At 33.9% G+C, this 21,635-nt stretch overlaps 1 protein-coding gene across 1 annotated transcript in view; it reads right to left on the bottom strand.

Moving 5' to 3' along the window:
• The window catches only part of FBN1 (fibrillin 1), a 306,997-nt gene that overhangs the window by 147,493 nt on the left and 137,869 nt on the right, over positions 1 to 21,635 (bottom strand). The window contains exons 6-9 of the mRNA XM_074234744.1: positions 20,522 to 20,719; positions 16,430 to 16,555; positions 4,752 to 4,877; positions 104 to 262 (exon numbers count right to left, since the gene is read on the bottom strand). Coding sequence (XP_074090845.1) covers positions 104 to 262; positions 4,752 to 4,877; positions 16,430 to 16,555; positions 20,522 to 20,719 — 609 coding nt within the window. The remainder of the gene's footprint in view (positions 1 to 103; positions 263 to 4,751; positions 4,878 to 16,429; positions 16,556 to 20,521; positions 20,720 to 21,635) is intronic.

The raw sequence follows: 21,635 nt of genomic DNA, 5'->3' as shown, positions 1-21,635 counted from the left end.
CTTTCCTGGATCCCAGAACAAATTAGAACAGATGTTTTATTTCCTTGCCAAACAAGGTCCTTCTTTCTACTTTTTTTTAAGGGCTTAGAGCAGACAGCCATACCTGTGGCCCGGATGGGGCACATCTCGGGGGCCGTGGCAGGCCCTGAAGCCCAGCAGCGGCCCACTTCACAGCAGCACTGGGCCTTGCTGAGGTGCTGGGGAAGCTGGTTGTTGCAGCGCCCATTGGCCAGGGATGCATAACAGAATCCTTGGCGAACATCTGTGAGGGCAGAGAAGTGCACAGAGATCATTCACATGAAACATAGAAATGGGCACCCTTGAATGGGACACAGTTCATGAGGTTTACTAAGACAACTCAGGGGAAAAGGCACCACCTTGAGCTGTACATGTGCCCATTCCTCAACCTCCCTCTGCTTCCACTGAGCATGTGCAACACACTCCTCTCTCCTCTCCCCCTCTGTTTGCACTGAGTATGTGCAAGATGCAAGTAACAACCTTTCCCTCCCTCTGTTCCTGCACAGAAGGCCTGAGGCAAGTTGGGGTGAATAATGAATGAATGAAGTACTCCCACAATTCACTGTATAAATGCAAGTTTATATTAATTATACAATTAGTGTTAACCCATTGGAAATGGGCCCTAATGCAAATAGTGCAACTGCTTAATAGATTTACTTGAACTAGTTGTAGGAAAGAACAATTGAAAACAGGATGAGAGAATAGCAAAATCTTATATATTCATGTATATTGATGTTGTCATATATTAATATATAATTATTTCACAATTACTTGTCAATTTTTCAGTTATTTAAACAAGGATTTTTGTAATTATTTTGACATATTGAGCCTAAATATCAATTAAATAGAACCTAAATATTTAATGTTTATTGAATTAAATTGAATAATGCACTGCCCTTGGAATCAAACTAATTCAAGCAACTTTATACAAATAGTTCATACAATATATAAGATTCATTTTTACGACAACCTGCAATGAAAAGACTTTTTTTCAAATTCTTTTTGTTTTTTTCCCTTAAGTCTAACAAACAGATTTATGGGTAAGCAGGGGATGGGGGCAGGGAGAAGGTTGGTTTTAAAAAGACACACCTAAATTATTTCTTTTTTTTTAATTTTTTAAAATTTTATTTAAGACAGTGGGGTTAAGTGATTTGCCCAAGGTCACACAGCTAGGCAATTGTTAAGTGTCTGAGGTCAAATTTGAACTCAGGTCCTCCTGATTCCAGGGTCAGTGTTCTATCCACTGCACCACCTAGCTGCCCTCCTAAATTATTTTTTTACTAATATTTCATAAAATCTATTTCAAAACAACTTGAAATGATTAGATATTTTCTAAGTCTTCCCCCGTCCCTCAAGCTATCATTACATCAGACTTAAGGGTAAACAAGGATGGGGAGAAGGTTGGTTTTAAAAAAAATCTGAACCTAAATTAAATGTTTATTTATCAATATTTCTTAAGATATACTTTAAAACAACCTGAAATAATTAGACATTTTGTCTTTTTTTGAAATTTTACTGAGGTTATCATAAGGACAAGCAAAGCATGGGAGAGAAGTTTTGTTTCCTTAAGTCCATGCCTAAATTAAATGTTTATTTATCAATATATATCTTTTAATATATACCTAATGGCTTACCATTAGGGTTTTTTTTTTAGGTTTTTGCAAGGCAAATGGGGTTAAGTGGCTTGCCCAAGGCCACACAGCTAGGTAATTATTAAGTGTCTGAGACTGCATTTGAATTCAGGGACTCCTGACTCCAGGGCCAGTGCTTTATCCACTGTGCCACCTAGCTACCCCAATTACCATTAGGTTTTAAAAGGAGCTAAGTAAAATTCACAGATTAAACTATTCAGGATACCAAATACTAGTATAGGTTATGCCATTTCTTGGAGGAATTGTTTCTTGGCAAGAAAGCTTTCTCTTTGAAGCATCCTGGCAAGCCATCCTATCTGACCATCATGACAATATATGACATACAACAATACAAGTTGGTGCTGTCAGAAAAATAATATATGACAAAATAGAAATACTCTGATAAACTTGAGAAACCCAGTAGTTACTATCTCCATTTATTTGCCAGATGTCTACATAGATACTTAACTACAAGAATACATATACTTTTTTTGCTTTTTATTTTTACTTATTTTTAAATTGCTTTTATTTTTATTGAATTTTACAATTTCCCCCAATCTTGTCTCCCCCCGCCACAGAAGGCAGTCTGATAGTCTTTACATTGTTTCCATGCTATAGAGTGATCAAAATTCAAAATGTTGAGAGAAAAATCATAAGGGATACATATACTTTTCTAAAAAGTTGAGGTAAAATCCAATTTTTATAAACTAAGTATTATTTTAAATATTAAATATCTTATTAGCTAAAGGAATCCAGGGAAAATTCTTCCATCAAATAAAGATTACTTTGGAGTGAATAATTTATTCCCATCTTTAATTATTTTTCAAGTTGCATAAAAAGGGTAACATTTATTTTAGGCTGTATAACTACAAACACACCAAAAATATTTCAACAAATGGATTAATATCTAATAAACCAATAGGGAGATTTTTTTTGCAGATGTTAATAATCACTGTATGGAAGGAAGGTTAATAGAATTTATGGGAAACATGTTCATGACTTAGAGGAGCTATGAATTGTCAGACAATTTATTTTAAAGGATTGGTTTCCTAACTATTAGGAAAATTAAGAAGTGAAAGGAAAAGAAAGCTTTCATATGTCCTGAGTCCAAAGAAGTTAAAAAAAGCAAATTTGCTTCTTCCACTTGATTCAACAAGATAAAGACAATGTGATATGTACTTTGAAATTGGGAAAAATATTAAAGAAATAAAATGGCAATGATTGGAAATTTTAGTTCTTGTGCATATATCTCTCTAGAAAACTTTATGGGTACATTTAATGAGGAAGTCAGCAAAGCAAACAGTGAATGATAACTATAAGCAACATAGCTAAAACTTGACCAGAAACTCTTTACACATCATCCTTCAATTCAGCTGTTAAGTAGGAAACAAAATTAATTTAGAGATGCTTAAATCACTAACATCAAGAAATCTTAAAATGTTTAAAAATAAAACAAAGTTTTGGGCAAGTTTTAAAAGGCAAGAAATTATTTTTAAAAAATATTTTTAAACCACTGGCAGGTATTGCTTTCTAATTTTTTTTGTGGTTCAAGTTCCTGTACCTCTAGTCAGATTGAACTCACAACTAAGGGGCAGAGGATGTTTAATGTAGTAAGTTCCAGGACGAATGGATTCAATGGAACCGGAAACTGTTAGCTTTGTGGAGCTCCTCACAAAGAGGATTAAGAAACAGTATCTGTAGAACCTTTCAAGAAATGATAAATTTGCAAATGCATGAAACCATATAATACTTGATGTTCAGTACTCAGAAAATGTCTTGATTTAAAACCAAAGGTTACTGTGATTGGAGAGATATATTCAAACCTAGAGTGATGTCCTGGGTGCAAATAAGTGTGATGATCATAACCTAATGTAAACACTTGACCATACTATAAAATATGTACTTATAATTTATAATGTGGTCTACTTTCAGGTTACAAATAGAATTTCAGGCTATGGCTACATCACCCGGTGCTAAATTCAATCAGCTGGCCAATATCCACCTATGTTTGGAAAACTGGGAATTGTGTCTGTGTTGACATGTATGTTTTTAACCTGATGGCTCACTTATTAAATTTAGAGTTCAGGGACTTGGATCAAAATTTTGCAACTGAAGGTTGGCAGAGCAATAAATCATGTTTGTGTATATAAGCAGTCCCAGACTTAAAGCATTTGACTAATAAATGACCAACATTTACAACCAATAATGCTCACTTATATCCATGAATAGTGGTGGAAATTGTCAAAAAAAGTTAAATTTTGAGAGAATCTGTGGTTTTATAAGTAGAAGAAGGAATAATAACCAGAAATAAATTAAGGAAGCTGAGCAAAGTGGAAGATTTCCAGGCAGTACTGGCTTGCTTATGTAATCCTGACACACTCAAAAATATTTTCTCTCCTTGTAATTTTAATTATTTTAATTCATTTTGTTATATTGCCCTAAATTCTACTAATTAGAGATGCATTTAGATGAGCAAAAGCATAAGCTAAATCACTGGCTTACAAGAGTACCTTAAACAGTCAAAAATATAAAGTATATGAACATTAAAATTAATTTTAATATAAAACATTCTAAGATATGGTACAGATGGTATGATACATTTGTGATATGGATTAGCAGTACTATAAGGGTTCAGGAGAGGGAAAGCTCTTATGCAATTTGAGATTTGGAGTATTCTAAAGGCTTCCAAGTGAAGAATAATCATCTGACATGCTCTAGTCATGGTAAGTAAACCTACTTGATTGGAGAAGATCTATGTTAGGTAGAAGAGTAAGTCAGATTGTTGAAATGCTTAAGATCAAGAGCATAGACAGATGGGAGGACTGAATCCTATCCTCAAAATATTCCTGAAGGCATCTCTGTAACCAGCCAGAATCCATCACTCTGAGCTATTTAAGCTGTGGCTAATTCAGGAGATTGTAGGTATTCAAATATCAATCTTTAAAATTTTGCCCTAATTGGAGAGGATATAGTGGTAGTATTATGTGTTCTATTGAATACACATGCTCAAAAATGGCTCAATGTGGAAGCAAATATCATCTACTTAGCAAATTTTCATTACAGAACTCTATCAACAATGTATTCCATTTTTATTTCACCTACCTATACATCTGGTTCCATCAGGAGAGGTATAAAATCCTGGGGGGCATTTGCAAAAGTAACTGCTGACAGTGTTTGAACATTCACCCCCATCGCAGATTCCAGGAATAGTGGCGCACTCATCAATATCTGTATTGTAATATAACAAGTATTTTAGCAAACATCAGAAGTCTATTATATAAATGACTTATTTTGATTTGGGTTTAGATACATTACCAATCAGATCAGATCCCCAGAAACAATGCAGCTACATTTACAATTACAATGTGGTCAGCCTATAATATGTTAATTCATTCTTTCCCTCAAAAATGAACCCTAGAGCCTTAAAAAGGTGATCCAGTAAAATGAAAACATATTACCAACATCTTACATTGCATACTAAGATAAATTCAAAATGGAGATATGATTTAGATACAAAAGTGACATCATAAGTATTAGTGGAGCAGGGAAAAATTAGCTGTCAGATCTTTTCAAAGGGGAAGTATTCATAGCCAAAAAAGAGACCGAGAATCACAGGAAATAAAATGGGTGATTTTGATTACACAATGTAAAAATTTTTGCAATACACATCCAAGGCAGATAAAATTATAAGAAAGATGGAAACTGGGAAAATCTTCCATAGCTTAACAAAAAAGATAATGAACTATTTTCAATATTTTACTCATGATTTTTCCTACTCTAAGTAATTCTTCTCTTATATCACTTGTAGTTTTTAAGAAGTCACCCAGTTTTTCTGAACACTTATTTTTAAGGGATTATTTGTTTCTCTTTACCTCTGTAATTATTAGACTACTATATTTTAAAGGTAAGCTTAAATTTCTATCAAGTAACAAAAATCTACTTTGTCTCATTCCTGACCCCATTACTATTGGGAAAACAATAAGAAAAACAAAATTCCTGTAATAAATTGGCATTTAAACTATTGTTACAATATGATAGATTAGAAAACTTGTCATTATTCTTTTTCTTATAATATTATGCATAAAATAAAAGTTATATTAGGTTTTACAATTACTGCTATTGACTTGTCCTATTAATTTGGCAAACAGCTGAAGAAAATCAAGAGAGTCACACAACTACCAACAAATAGAGAGATAGCAGAAAGCAGTATTACAACTATCAAAGAAAGGAGAATCTAAAAGATGAGATTAATTAATGTTCTTCCCCCAATCTTATCATCACTATCATTCTTCTTAATTATCTTAGCATTTTCAATATTTTATCTTACTTTTTTTCAAATCATCTCTGTACTTTTTGAGTTCTAAATCACCCAAATATTCCTAAGACACAGGTCTAATTTAGTAGTTGGCTGGCTCCCTTTTGCCTTTTGGAGAAAATAAAGCTCTTAAACTTGAGATTTAAGTACCACCTTAATCTAACTGCAACCTCTCTTTCCAGCTTTAATACACATTGCTACCTTTCATGAAGTCTATATTCTGAGATATACTGCTAATATTCTCTGAACTCTACATTCTATCTCTCATCTCTCTGCATTCATTTCAGCTATTCTAAATGTCTGAAATACATCCCTTCCAATCTATTTTTCAGAATACTTATCTGCCTTCAAAGATCAGTTTTTGTGGAACAACCTCTTCTTTGAAGCTTTCCTGCTTTACATCTATATACCTCTACTTTGTTAGAGTCCTCCCTTCCTCAAATTGCCCTTTTATTTAGTTGCATGTGTATTGTATGCTTCCAATAGGAGAAGAATTATATCATTTTTAATCTTTGCAGCTCCAGGACCAAGGACAGTTCCTTGTGTATATAGTAGGCACTTTATATTTGTTGAAGTGAATTTTGGCTATAGTATAGATTGCATGAAAGGAAAGAGAGAGAAATGTTTGGAAAGAAAGGCTGATGTCAGATTTTAAAGGTATTAAATTCCAAATTGAAGAGTAGAATTTTATCTTATAAGCAACAAGAAGTCATTAAAGGTTTTAAGTAGAAGAATGACATTGGTAGTAAATTGCATGAAAAATAGAGTATTAAGGCTTTGAATGAGATAGCTAAAAGTTAAAGTATAGAGGGAGGAGAAAGGACAGGGTTTTAAAAATAATCCATTCTACTCAGAGGGCAATGGAAGTATGAAAAAACAGTTGAAGGACACCAAGAGGGCACACAACTACTCACAGGTAGTTAGAGAAATAGCAGAAAGCAGTATTAGAACCATCAAGTAAGGAAAGAAAGATCCAAAAGATGAGATCAATAACAATTTAGAAATTTATAGAAAGGCTAAGGAGAATAAGGACTGAGGAAAAAAATAACAAAAAGATTTTCAAACATGAGAGACTGATTAAATGGTAGTACTTTGGATAGTAGTTTTATAGGAAGGCTTTTTTTTAGATTTTTCAAGGCAATGAGGTTAAGTGGCTTGCCCAAGGCCACACAGCTAAGTAATTATTAAGTGTCTGAGGTCGGATTTGAAGCCAGGTATTCCTGACTCCAAGGCCGGTGCTGTATCCACTGGGCCACCTAGCCGCCCCTGGAAGGTTTTTTTAATTCATTTAAAAATTATGAAGACCTTGGTATACTTATACAAATGTGGGACAGAACTAATCAAAAGGAAAAAGATAAAAGAAGGATGAGAAAGAAAAGATAGATTTTTAGAGCAAGGCCCTTTCAATGAGAGAAATGGGATCAGTGTCATAGGTAGAAGAATTAGTCTTAGCAAGGCATAAGATAGTCTATTATCTGATAATAGACAAGAGAAAAGTGTGATGAAGGTAGAATATTTAAAGAAGCATAGAAAGGAAAATGAGAATAATGTTAATGTTTTTTAAAGCACAGAAAGGGAGATAGTCTCAGTCATTTATTCAATTATTGGATAGTTTCAGTCATTTATTCAATCAATAAGAATTTATTAGTATTTTAGGTGCCAGTCATTTTCTATATGGAAGTACAAAGACAAAAGTGAAATAAATAGTATCTGTTTTCAAACAGCTTCTATTCTACCAGGTGGTATAACAAATACATATTTAAGTATATGCAAAATAAATACAAGGCTATTTGAGGTAAAAAGGCACTAGTAGTTGAGGAAAAATATGATCAAAGGCCCCTCTCCCCTTGAGAGACGTGTTCCATTTTTAAGATGTCTTAATAAAAAAAATCATTTTAATTAATCTGGAAAAAGAAGTATGATCAAAAAGGACCTCATGTAGATGATGCACTTGGCTTGAATTTTGAAGGATATTCCAAGAGAGATATGAGAGAATGCATTTCAGGCATGAGGGATGGCCATTGTAAGGCACAGAGATAAGAAATGTTAAGTCATGTATATAATGAAGAGGCCAGTTTGGCAGGACTACAGAGTACTTAAATTATCAGAGAGGTAAATTTCAGCCAAACTTTTAGCTAAGCCTTTTGTCATAGTGGAGATTTTAGAGATGCAACTTAGTACTTGAAAATGGAGGGAAAAGTTTAAAATCATCATATTGGGTATCAGTGAGAATAGGATTACTGAGTAAAAGTAAAGGCTCAAATGAGGTCATGCACCATAAATTTCTAGTCAATAAAATCAGTCCAATTTTGTGATTGAGAAGCAATAGAAGCCACAGAAAATATATTTGGTCAAATATAGAGGCAATTAAAATTTTTAACTAGATTAAGTATGAGCAAAACACTACTATATTTGTTAACACTGGATTTCAATGCAACTGTAGAGCAGTGTATAGGAAAATGGGAGGTATCTTTTCTATTTCTACAAAAGTTGTGGGTGAAGACCTCTTTCATCTTTATGCTAACAAGACTGCAATATGGTATGAATGCAGGAAAACACTATTGGCAACTGTCTCTTTCCCATTCTTCATGGCCTATGTATTCATCACCGACAAGACAAGCATACTGTTATATCTTGAATCTATTACTCTTTTCATGTCTAGAGTCCATTCTGTCAATTGTTAGTTTGGATAACCTTTCATCTAAACATTTCCAATAAGAGAGGAATGGAAGAAATTTTAACTGAAAATCTTAATGGAAGGAATTAATTTTAAAAATACAATAGAGTAATCTAAGACAGAAAAATTGAAAAAGTTTATTTTCACATTTCAAAAATAAAATGTTTTAATATATTATCTTTATAAACATTGAATAAGTAAGAAAAACTAGGGTGTATATATTAGAAATATAGTATTTGGAAAACTAGTCCAAACATGGCTCCTTTAATCTACTTATAAACAGAAAATGAATCTGTTCTGAAATAAACTCTTTCAGAGTTAAATCTAGCATAGAGAATGCTTACAAAAAGTGATCAATAACATTTATTAAAATTGCAGTAGAAATTCTGACCACTTTTCATCAAGTCTGTAGAAAGGTAGTAGGATAACATGTAAAAGAACACAAGACTAAGAGCCAAAAGACACAGGTTCAAATTCCACCTCTAATCCTGGACATGTCATTTAAATCCTTTGACTCAGTTTCCTGATCTTCAGAATTAGGAAGGTAAACCAGATAGGGTGATAGTTACCACCAAAAAAAGTTATATCCATAAAGCACCTTGTATTTTAAAGCATTCTATAAATGTAAATATAATAGTTTACATTTATGTAATGCCTTAAAGCTTGCAAAGCACTTTACAAATATTATCTCCCAATAACCCTGGGAAGTAGGTGATGAACTGAGGTCAATGAAAGTTAACCTTATTTGCCCGCTGTCAAAAAGCTGGATTTGATGTAGGTGTTTCTGACTCCAGGTCCTGTGTCCTATCCATTTCTAACACTTAAAGGTGATGTGGCCTTGGAAAAATAATAACTTCTGTGTCATAGTTTTTCTCATTTGTTAAATGGCAATGAGAATGCTTGCATTGCTTTCTTCACAGAGTTATTTTGAAGATCAAATATTATAATGACATGAAATCACTTTATAGTTATAATAACTTTGATTCTGAATTAAAATTCAGGTATTGCTACTTAATGCATGTCCTTGGGCAATTCACTTAACTTCTGTAGAGTCTCAGTTTTCTCATCTGGAAAATAAGGGGAATGAATTAAAATAATTCTGAAATTCTCTTCCAGCTCTAAAGCATGAGTCTATGACTATGCCTAATGTAGGTAGACATCACATTGAGAAAACTCAAATGTGAAAATATGAATTTTTAAAGATGGATAAATTAAAGTCATGAGTAGCTAAATTAATAGATTACTCACTTTACAAAACAAAACTTAGCAAAAAAAATCTTTAAAAGACAGCCATTTTCTAATACTTGGTTCAGCTTACAAAATTTTAATTTACACATAAATCTCCAGAGACAAATTCAGTATATATGGTTAAGCACTCTCCATAACTCTTGGACTTGGTTAGAAAATTCTCATTTTAGTACATCAGAACATTACCTTGAGACTGCTGAATGGTTACCACAAAGTAAAGCTTCTAAGACCTAGCCAATTTTTGTGTGTCACAAAGATATAAAACTTTATTAATTGAGAAGAATACTGATAACTATAACTGCCCCATCCAATGATAATCAAATTATTCTTATTTCAACTCTATTTGTTTTTGATGAGTTAGGACATTTTTATTAAATCCTTCCTAGGCCTTCTAAGAGAAAACTCAAGGGGCAGCTACAATATTACTAGTGTAAGCTTCCTTCTCTTCCCTACATGGGCATGCTAGGAACATTAAAATTTCTATCTTGAACTATGGAGTGTTTGCGATGCTTTTGCTCCAAGCCTCTGAGGAGTAAAACAGAAAGCTTTCAGGATTAATTTAAAAGCCTAACAACACAATAAAATTGAGATTTTCAGGCCTGAGCAGAGTCCTAAATTAACAAAAAAAAATTCAGTTGTAAGTGTACTAGATTCAAGTATCTTGTGACTCAAATTCTCCATGTTTGTTTTATAGGCAACATTTTGACCTTTTTAAAAGCAAAATCACCATTTTTCTGTTCTAGGATTGGGGGCTAAACCAAACAATATTTTACTGCTTATATTAGAGCTTATGTTAACATAAACAGTATTGTCATTGTGAAGTTTCATAAAGGTAAATAGGTCTATTCCAACTAGATGGATGTAAATTGAATTAGTCTTTCATACATACTGCGGAGAAAGATGGAGCAAAGAGGTTGACCTGAAATAAGCAAAACTGTCATGACATCTCAAATTTAGCAAGGGGATGGACTGGGGGAATGGAGAGGAGAGAAATAGATTCTTACTTAGAGTGTTACTGTTGTTGCTAAGACACAAATTCCCAAAAGATTAGTTAGTTTAAGAGTATTCTTTAGGGAAGATTAAAAGGGAAGTCTTTGGAAATAACACAGATCTTAAGAATAAGGAATTTTCTCAACTTAACTTCCAGAAACATTTAAGTGTCCACCATATATAAGCCAATGATAATACACAGAGCTCTATAAACAAGCCAATGCTTCCAAAGAGTTAACAGTCTATAGGGATGAGGGAAGGGGGAAAACAGGGTATACATGTGCATGAATAGCTAAGATAAGGAGTTAATATGATTAAGTCAAAGGTGGAGAGCTGGGGGAATGTGTCCATCAATTACAACTCCTTATTGATATGTCTATATATTTTTCTGATCCCATGTCTCTTAATTGATTTTCTATTTGTCAATTTTTATGTGCAGTTTTACATGGCAATATACCTATTTAGGGTCACAGTGGCTTTTAGGTGACTCAAAATTTTGATTTATTGGCTATTGCATTTATGTATTTATTCGTTTATTTATTTATTTATTTATTTGTAGCATTCATAGTCATATAGCACCCCTGGGATAAAATAATTGTTTTCATGAATTCAGTGAATATTATATGGACAAAAGTATTCAACTTTTTCCACTTGGTCCAGAGGAAAGAAATAGGAAGTTGGGTGCAAATTGCAATGAGACAAATTTAGGCTTAATCTGAAGAAAAAATTTCTAATCATTAGAACTATCCAAAGGCACAATGGCAATCACAGCATTGGATGTCTTCAAGCAAAGACTAGATGAACAGTTGTCAGCTAAATGGAATAGGAGTTTTTTTTTTCAAGTCTAGATTGGACATTAAATGGCCTTTGAAGAACTTTTCAAACTTGAAATTCTATGAGCTTCTGTGTGACATTAGCTGTCTTCACTTCTCTCCATCTGATTTTTCCCACCTGTAGGATTATATTCAGTTTTGCTGGATAAGTTATTTTTGGATGAAAAACCTCTATCCTTTGCTTTATGATATATAATATTCCAAACTCTCCATTTATTAATACTAGTGCCTGCTAAAACATGTACTATCTTGATTCAGTATTTGGATTATTTCTTTCTGGTTGCTTGCATTTTTTTTTACCTCAAAGCTTTGGACATTGGTTATAATGTTCCTGGGAGTATTCATTTTGGGGTTCATTTCAAAAAGTGACCAGTGGATTGATTCTATTTCACTTTGTCCTCTGGCAAAGAGATGTGGACAGCTTTCTTCTAAGATTTTTTAAATTTAATATCTATGTTTTCTTTTGAGACATAGGATTGATATAGTCCAATGATTCTTAATTTTTTTCTCATTGACCTACTTTTCATGTCAGCTGTTTTTGCTATGAGATACTTTAAATTTTTTTTTTCAGTGTCCCAACTTTGTTTTATTATCTCTTGTTATCTTGTAGAGTGACTGATTTCAATTTGGTTCATTCTAATTTTCATGAAATAGTTTGCTTAGGCAAGATTTTATACCTCTTATGCCAAGCTGTTAATTCCTTTTCTGATTTTTTCATACATAGCTTTCATTTCTTTTCCAAATTTTTGTTTCATTTATTTACTTTTCAAAAATTCTTTTAAAAATTCTTGTTCATCTCTTTTGTTAATTCTAGTTGAATTTGTGACTAAACTTTTTTCTTTGAGGCTTTGCTTATAGATATTTTAGAATCATTCTCTTTTTCTGGGTTTATGTCTGTCACCATAATAACTCATTAGGGTAGAAATCATTGTCTGTTCACTCATTCTTTCAGCCTACTTCCTGATTACAGACTTGATATTAGATGCAGGCACTGAACACTTCTAGAGAGAAGATTTGGGTTGGTCTTGCTGCTATTTTCTTGTAGTATTGAATGCTGTGTTATTTCAGACTTTCAGGGACAGCTCATGATGGGGATCTGTAAGCTTTAATGTTTGCAGTATGGTGTGATCCAGAGAAATTTCTGCTTGCTGCCCCCCTGGTCTAAGCTCTGCCAGTTCCTAGCTTAGCTTTGGAATTGAGTAGCAATAGACTATTGGACTCATCTACTATTAACCACCTGGGAAGCTCTACTGTTTCAGCATGACAGAACAGCTTGCTCCTTGCTGGTTGGAATTTTTGCTCCTGATTATTCTTTTTACAGACTTCAATCTAGGAAAGATGATGGAACTGAGATCCTCCTCTTTTCCTGAGATATGAGCCACACTGCTGCTCTTTGTTTCAGAACTTGTTTCTCTGGATATGAAAGAGTCTATAGTCATTTCCTAATCCAGAATGTTACTCCTGGGCACAGGTCCCTTCTTCAATCTGCCCTGAATCTGGAACTAGCATTGGACAGTATGTGACAAAGCTGCCAAGTGGCACCTCTCTCCTTTCAGTAATCTAGTATGAGTCTCTTCTTGCCCTGGTGCACAATGTTTCAATGAATTAAAATGCTCTGAACATCCACTCCTGGCATTGTCTATAGTATCCTAGTGTCTGCAGTCCTCTCTACCTCCCTGTGCCCTCTGGGGCTGGAAAAGTGACTCATGACTTTTTTTCCTTAGATTTCTCCATTAAGATTTAAACTAGTATGGTTTCTACATCTGCATGAAGGAGTTTGGGGTGGAGGCTGAACAGTTCACTAAGTTGCTTCCTGCCACCTTACCATCTTAGCTCCCTTTCTAAATCTTTTAAAATCTTTACACAGGTGTTAGAGAGCCCTTGTTGTAACAGAGTTTTAAAAGGTGCATTTCAAACTACAGAGTCAAATGCCTTTTTTATTATAACTGAAAAAATAAACAAAACATGGTCTTATAGTTTCTCTACTCTGAGTCATGACTATAAACATATAGGTTGCTGTAAGAACTGACGACAAAAGAGGCCTGTTCCCTTCTCATATTTTTATTAAGCATGCCTTTTTTGTCAAATGTAGATCATTCTCATAAAAATTTTATAATGATGAGAAAACAGACATGGACCAGTAGTTAATGGAGTTTTCATCATTGCTTTGGGGAACTATTAATATAATTTGTGAGCTTCTCCCCCCCTCCATGCTTTTGATGTCTTTTCTCTGAGATATCTTAGGAAATGATCTTTTAATGTTTTCAAGACACTGCAACATGGATTCCTTCATTGTGCATTTGATCTGATCCAGTCACACATCCCTATTTTATCTTCATGCTTGCCATTTATTTATACTTCTTTTGGGGGGCCGAGGTATAATCTAAATATAGTGATTCCTCTATCATTAATGATAAATAAATCATGAAAGAAATGTTTACATATTTTTTCCATGTTATATCCATTTGTCATTCTCCAGTCAGTTTCCTCTGGAAGGGAAGTTTGTTCAATGACCTATTGATTGCTAGCATCAAGAGACACATTTCAAAAAAAGTCTTCATAAAATCATAGCCATGGGGACATCTTACACTGGTTTCAAATGGAAGAGGAAATCTCTATAGATGACCAAATTCTCTATATGCTCCTGTTGTAGATATTATGCTGCTTGTATTTAGTTAGTCCCAGAATAATAAACAATCCCCTGCATGTAACTCATAATTTTAAAAAATCAATCTAATAATCTAAATAGGAAAGAATCAAATGGATAAATAATGCTTACTACCCAGAAATATTTGCAGTTTGATGGTCAGTCCAGTGACTTACTCCATCAGTACTTATATTCAGTAAAGGAAATACAGATGGACAATGAGTTGGGCAAAAATCAAGTAGGAAGAGTGAGCTGGTTTGCATTGGGGAAACTTCACAATGTTTTTTAATGAAAGTAAGCTGTCCCCTCAGTGCAAAGAACTATCTTTTGGATACAAATGTTCTCTTAAAAATGTACATAAACCTCAAGGAATTAAAATTAGGTAATTTGATAGACAAGAGAGAGAGACAGATGATAGGTGCAAATCAGCAGCTACATGTATCTGATGATGACCTTCATTCAAGAAATAGTACAAGGGATATCATCAAGGTAATATATGTTAGGCAAAAGAGTTAAGAGAAAGGCTCTCAACACATTTATTTGATCTTCTAAAAGGATATGGAATAACATGAACCAGAATCACACAAGATAAGAAGGAATGTATCAGATTCAATCTGCATCAATGAAAGTATGACCACAATAATGAAAACATTGATCCATTAAAATGAAAAATATCTTCCAATAGATGGGAATGAGAGATAAGCTACATGTTACTCCACTGACCCAAAAGTCTAATTTTGAGCAAAATTCTGCCAGATTTAGAACATGAAATTTTAAGATATTTTGACAGTATGATTCCAAAATAGAAATTATTCATCTAACTCTCAATTTGGGGATTTCATTTAAATTATATTTCATCCTTAACAGTTAACAGCAATAGAAACAAAACAGTAAGAATCAAAGTGCCAACAAATGACTCAGAATAACCTGTCTTATCATTCATGGAAGAAATTAAATCTTGTAATAACAATTTTCAACAGACAGACCATTCAAATAACTAAGACCAAGAAATATCAGGTAGTTTATGTGGACTGAATCTAATGGAAGGAATTTCTTATTAAGCATTTAAAACATAATTTAATATTAAAGTTTTAAGAATTGATTCAATTCAAATTTTTATCAAATTAAAATGATAATGGTATTGGACATTTCCAGAAGTCACAATATAAAAGTCTAATAATGAAAAGACAATTCAGGTTTACCCATTTCTTTATTTCCTGAAAATGTTGTTCCTATGAAGAGATTAGACTATAGATCTAAGGTGGAGATCTCAGTAACCAATATGGCACAAGTCCCTCATTTTACAGATGAGGAAAGTAAGGTCATGACTGGTTAATTTACCTAGTCAAAATAACACATGCAAGTGTCTGAGATAGGATCCTTCCATTATAACTACAAGAATTTTTTTAATGCTATCTGGAAATCAAGTTCATTTCTGGCAAAAAGCAGTCAATATTAACATATCCTCTGAACACTTTCTATAAACCAAGGTCACTTTTTAGAATCCAAATGCAAAACATAATAGAAAATATTATCCCAACCTGATTTTTCAAGATTTAATGAACTTTGCAAGTTATTTTTCTCATCAATACACATCAGACAACTAAAGTATGAGAATAAGGAGATGTGTAATCAATCCCATCAAACAAATGATAAATCTTTTTTCTATTAAAAATCATACAATGTTAAAAACCCAATAAAATGTAGTACTCCAAAGGATATCTAACAGTTGAATTCAAATGTGTGTCTATAAAGCTATGCAAAAATGTCTCAAACATTTAAAACTAAACGTTAGTTTGAAATATTTCATATTTCAATGTTCATTTGACTCAGCTTTACCTCTCATTATAAGTCTATAAAAGTGGAAAAGTCTGTAGTTTCATTTTGTTTCAGCATCAAAAGGGTATATATTATTACTGATAACCAATTCTATTTAAATATTCAAGGCAACAATTTTAAAAAGAAAGATAAAAGAATCATATCTAAACTAGTTGGGTCATTAAACATGAGTTTCCCCAAACTTCTTCAATCTTCATTTACCCCTGAGGCACAGGGTCTAAAAGGTCTTACCTTCACATTTTTGTGTTACTTCATTAAATTTGTGTCCAGCAGGGCATTTGCACTCAAATGATCCAACAGTATTAATGCAATTTCCTCCTTGACAAAGGCCAGGGATGGCTTGGCATTCATCCACATCTATCATAAATTGGAGAGAGAGGGAGGGCGATGGAGAGAGATGTAGAGAGAGGGAAAGAGGGAGAAAGAAAATTAATCCCATTCAATTCATCCTTAAGAAAGTCGTTTTGACTTTCCTACCCACAGTGATACTAACTAAATTTACTTGCATGCCATATTTCCCAGTTACAGCATTATGGTGTTGAACTATGAAAAGACAAACCTTTGTTAAAAATTACAGTATAACATAATGATTTATTCAATAAAGTTATTGGTCTTCTGAAAGAAGACCCATTCTTTCTCTCCACCCCCCTTAGTTCAGTTTCAATCTCCAGCTATATGAACCTCCTTGTTTTGGGGTTGTTGGTTTTTTTTTTTTTTGCTTTGCTCAGAGCAAAGCACAAAAATACAATAATTAAAGACTTAGATATTTATTTAGTATCAACATGTTCAAAAGGCAAGATCTTTCAAAGTATACATACATTTCTCTTCACATAAAAAAACTCCATAAAAACCTAATCTAAATCTAGAATCCCATGGACAAACAATGCTCCTAAACTTATTTACTTCATTTTGAGTAAATTTTTTATAACTAAGACTTCAAAAACCAATGTACAGTCTTAGCTTTTTGTCTTACTATCTGAAAAGAAAGAATTTACTATTTGAAAATTCTTTAATCATGTTAACAAAATGGATTCTTGAAACAAAAAATGAAAGAAAAGGAATGCCAAAATTTAAAGTATTTATTCTGGTATAAAATATCACATATTTTTATAACTTGATATATTCAAGAAATATTTTTTAGTTTTTTTAGGTTTTTGCAAGGTAAATGGGGTTAAGTGGCTTTCCCAAAACCACACAGCTAAGTAATTTTTAAGTGTCTGAAGCCGGATTTGAACTCAGGTATTCCTGACTCCAGAGTGTCAGTTCTCTATCCACTACAACACCTAGCCGCCCACAAGAAATATTTTTAAAACAGTGTTCTACCTAACATGGATCTATGTTTAACATGATTATTCATGTATGGCCTATGTTGGATTGTCTTCTGTCAGGGGAAGGGAGGAGGGAAGGAAGGGAAGGAGAAAAATGTAAAACTTAAAACCTTGCAAAAAATGAGTTGAAAACCTACAATTTCATGTAGTTGGAAAAATAAATAAACTATTTAATGTAAAAAACACAAAAATTAGAGTTCTGCTCCACAAATAAAAATTACATGCAAATATATAAGTAGGATCTTATTTTATTTGATTACATCACTTTTGTCTGAGTCTAATGCTTTTCATTAACCTGATATGAACATTTTAATAAAAATCATCCAATCTAAGATATTATTTTATCACTTATTGAGAACTTATTTACAAGCAAAATCCCCCACTTCTTTCATCATCTAGCATCCTATTTATCATGGTACTTGAGTAGCTAGGAATTTGTATTTAGCTTGATTTCCTTCTGAGCATACATCTCCTTGAAGCATTACATGAAGGGCAGAATAATCAGAATCAAGTTAAGGTTTAAAAATAGAGAATGGCTGTCCTGTAAACAATGGCCTACACATATTCTTGCTGGGCACTTTTCATGACTACTTTTAAATAACATATTTTCTTAAATGTCAGGGAAGTTTTTGGCTATAAAACAGGTTTTGTAAGTAGAAATGCAATAGTGGACTCTCAAATGCTAGAGTAGTAAATGGGGGAAGCATATTCCCTCACAAAAGTGTAACCCCCAGGGTGATAGTCCTTCTCTGGGAAATCAGTACCTGCCAGTGAGAGGGCAGGTTGGGGTAAGCAAGTCAGCTCAGAGAATAAGTACTTATCCATATGACCATGTGAGAAATGTGAGCCAATACATGGCAGAAAACATACCCATGCATTCATTGCACATAAGTATGCTTGTCCCTTCCTAGATATAAAGCCTGGTAAATATGAGAAGAATTTCTCCATTCTCTCAAGGCAATTTCTCAACCTTGTATAAATTCAACAGATTGACCATCCCTCTCTCCAAGGGCTTCAACAAATAACAAATCATCACACATTTTTAAGTGCCCACTATGTGATGGGTACAAGGCTAGGTCCTGGATATACAAACACAAAAGTGAAAATAGCTCTTTCCCTTGAGGAATTTACAATCTACAATCTACAATCTGAAAGAGGCAACATGTTCCTATGCCCGTTCTCTAACCTTTAGGTTGGAGAATTGAGCTCAATATCAATTGACTATAAAGTGGCAAACTCCTCAGCTCAGCTCCTTTTAATGGAATTTTATTTGTTTCCATTTTCTGAGGACCCCAGAGTAATAGAAGTATGGTACTTAGGGCACCTGCAAATTAGGTCGCAGGATTTGTATATCCCAGGAAGGGAGAGCTGGCCCAAATCTGAAAAAATGATCACATCTGCCCTTAAAAAGGGAGAGAGAATGGCAGAATCACTGAAATATGTAAACACTTAATAAATGCTTGCTGATTGATTAACCAGGTTCTCCATCTGGCAATGCAAATATAGAGAATGATCACCCAATCTCTAGAGTCTTGTATTATTTTTAAGCAGAAACATAACTCTCTCAATTCCACAGTCTTTTTTCATTCCCCATAAACTGATTTTCATCCGAGACACTCAAGAGTGGAGGCAGAGTATGTTTCTGAGAGGAAATGGAAGAAGCCAACAGGTGGCAAAGACTGTCGGAGGAAACAGTAGGAGGTGTGAAATGAATAGCAAAATTCCTCAATATTAGTTCCCTCTTTCTCTTTCATCCTCCACATCCTCAATCTGTTAAGATGGGCCACACTCTAACCTCTGGAGAGTGCTCTCCATTGAACAGATTAGCTTTGAAAACTCCATTCTACTCACACTTGTCAAAGTTATATATATACTTTAAAAGTCCCACAATGATCATTTCAAAAACTCCAGGGGATTGAGGGGCTTCCAACTCCCCCCCCCAAACATATACCTCTGCATATTGGGGTACAAAGAAAAGAATTAATTCACAGTGCAACAGATGCTAGCCAAGAGCAGACAGAGCACATGGGTGTGCACCAGGAATACTATTTGGCCAGTTAAACAGGGACACCCACGGAAAAATGTGTTTAAGGCCAAGTTCTATTTTGTTGCATACTATCTAAAAAAACTGAAACAAAGCATAAAAATTATTATTCAACATACATAAAATATTAACCTCATGGTCTAAATTCACTCAAAAAAAGCAACTTGTTGGAGCACTTGGTGATGATGTCTAAAGAAAACTTCACCCCCTCCCCTTATAAAGATAGAATCCTAGGAGTTTTCAGTCTCCATTGGTTTAGTACATAGTTGCCCCTGTTAACTTTCTCCTGTTTCCTGCCAGACATCCAGACAATAAAAGAATCTGTACAGCTGGAAGACCTGGAATAAAAGCCAAAAGCAGTTGCAAAGGCTTCAGTGAAGAAGCATGCTCAGAAGAAAGCAACATCTGGGGAGATTTAATATTCTGTAACAAATACACATTTATTTCTTAAGTTGTATAAAATGTATTAACAGGGCATTTTAAGTGGCACTGAGTGTAAATTTCTTCAGTTCAGATAAGTATAACCAAAGATCAAGGGGATACCTACAAATTCAACCAACTTTAAAGAAAGGTTAAGAAAAGCAAATAACATGTTCACAGATCTTGCTTTGTGTTGATACTAAGCATTCCTCTAAATATAAAGTCACCCTAACCCTGGAGTCAGAGGTATACTGAAGCACCTCTGTCAGATCAAAAGGAGCTGCTAGTAAGGAAAAATTCATTAAGATTTTGGCTGCTCCAACATGACCCAACTTACCAATGCAATTTGCTTTGAATATCATGCACTTAGTAAAAGCATGAAGCGTTAATGCAACCATGATTTTTCTCCATGCTTTATACATATATAGAAAAGCAGTTATCCAAAGCAAGAGAACTCAATAAAAATAATCCATTAGTTCATTAATGATTAATCCATTAATAATATTAAGAAGAAACTAGCTACAGACTTACCTTGACAAGCTCCAGTTCGGATGTTAGGGATGAAACCTCGGCGGCAGGGATGAGGCTGCGCTGGGCACATCTCACAGGGGTGGCCCCAAGCTCTTCCAACTGTGGCACAGCAAAGAGTTTTTGTACAGACAATCCCACTGAGCTGTCCCTGGCACATCTGATTGCTGACCAGTGTGAAACATGGGCCTGTTCTGTAATCTGAAAAGAGAAAAGGGAAAACTTCTTGAGGGCCAGAAAAAGCTAAATATTTTTATGAATAGGAACAATGTCAATAGAGTAGAGTTACTATAAGAAGAGAGCAGTGACCAGCTATTCATCTCCAGTGACTATAGAATAAGGAAATGAGTATAACTGCCATAGGAAGTTTAGGCTAAATAAACCAATTTATATCTTGATACTAATATACAATTGGTCATGGATCTTCTTTCCCAGAAACCTTTGAACAAAGGAACAATAGCAATACATATATACAGGAAATTTCGAAGCAAAATCTCATACCACCCTACCCCAAAAGATATTAAGTATTTTTCATGAATTTCAAGAGTAAAGAGTTGAAATCATGCTGGCCTGTGGGCAAGAGGACAATCCCATAAGTCTAATTGAAAAAGAACTGGCTTGGCACTCATGGAAATTAACTAAAGCAAATCATCCCTAAAGAAAAAAGCTCACAGAATTTTTAACTACAGTGGGAAGTTCCTATTCCAAGACTAAAGGAGAGAGAATTCTGCCATTTTCTCTTCTATTCAGACAACATCTGGCATATTATGTGCAGTTCTAGGCACCATAGTTTAGGAAAGATGGAGTCAGGAAAATGGAAGAATGTTCAGAGGAGAGTATCCATGAAAGGAAAAGGCCTGCAGTTTATTGAATGTAGAATAATGGTTACTCTTGTTCTATTTGACCCCAAAGGGCAGAATTAGGAACAATAGTTGTAAGCTGAAAATTTAGTTTTGATCTTAAGTAAAAAAAATTTTAACAGAGTTATATAAAAGTGGAAATTTGGGTCTCAAGAAGAGAAAGTTCCTCATTGGAGGTTTTTATAAAGATGGTAGTCTTAGTATATGAAGTTCCAAATCTCCCCATTCCTATCAAAGGCATCATAACCTTGATGCAA

This window comes from Macrotis lagotis, chromosome 4 (assembly GCF_037893015.1).
Source record: "Macrotis lagotis isolate mMagLag1 chromosome 4, bilby.v1.9.chrom.fasta, whole genome shotgun sequence".
Lineage (NCBI taxonomy): Eukaryota > Metazoa > Chordata > Mammalia > Peramelemorphia > Peramelidae > Macrotis > Macrotis lagotis.
Note: the sequence above shows the minus strand (reverse complement) of the source record. Positions and strands in the feature narration are given on the sequence as shown.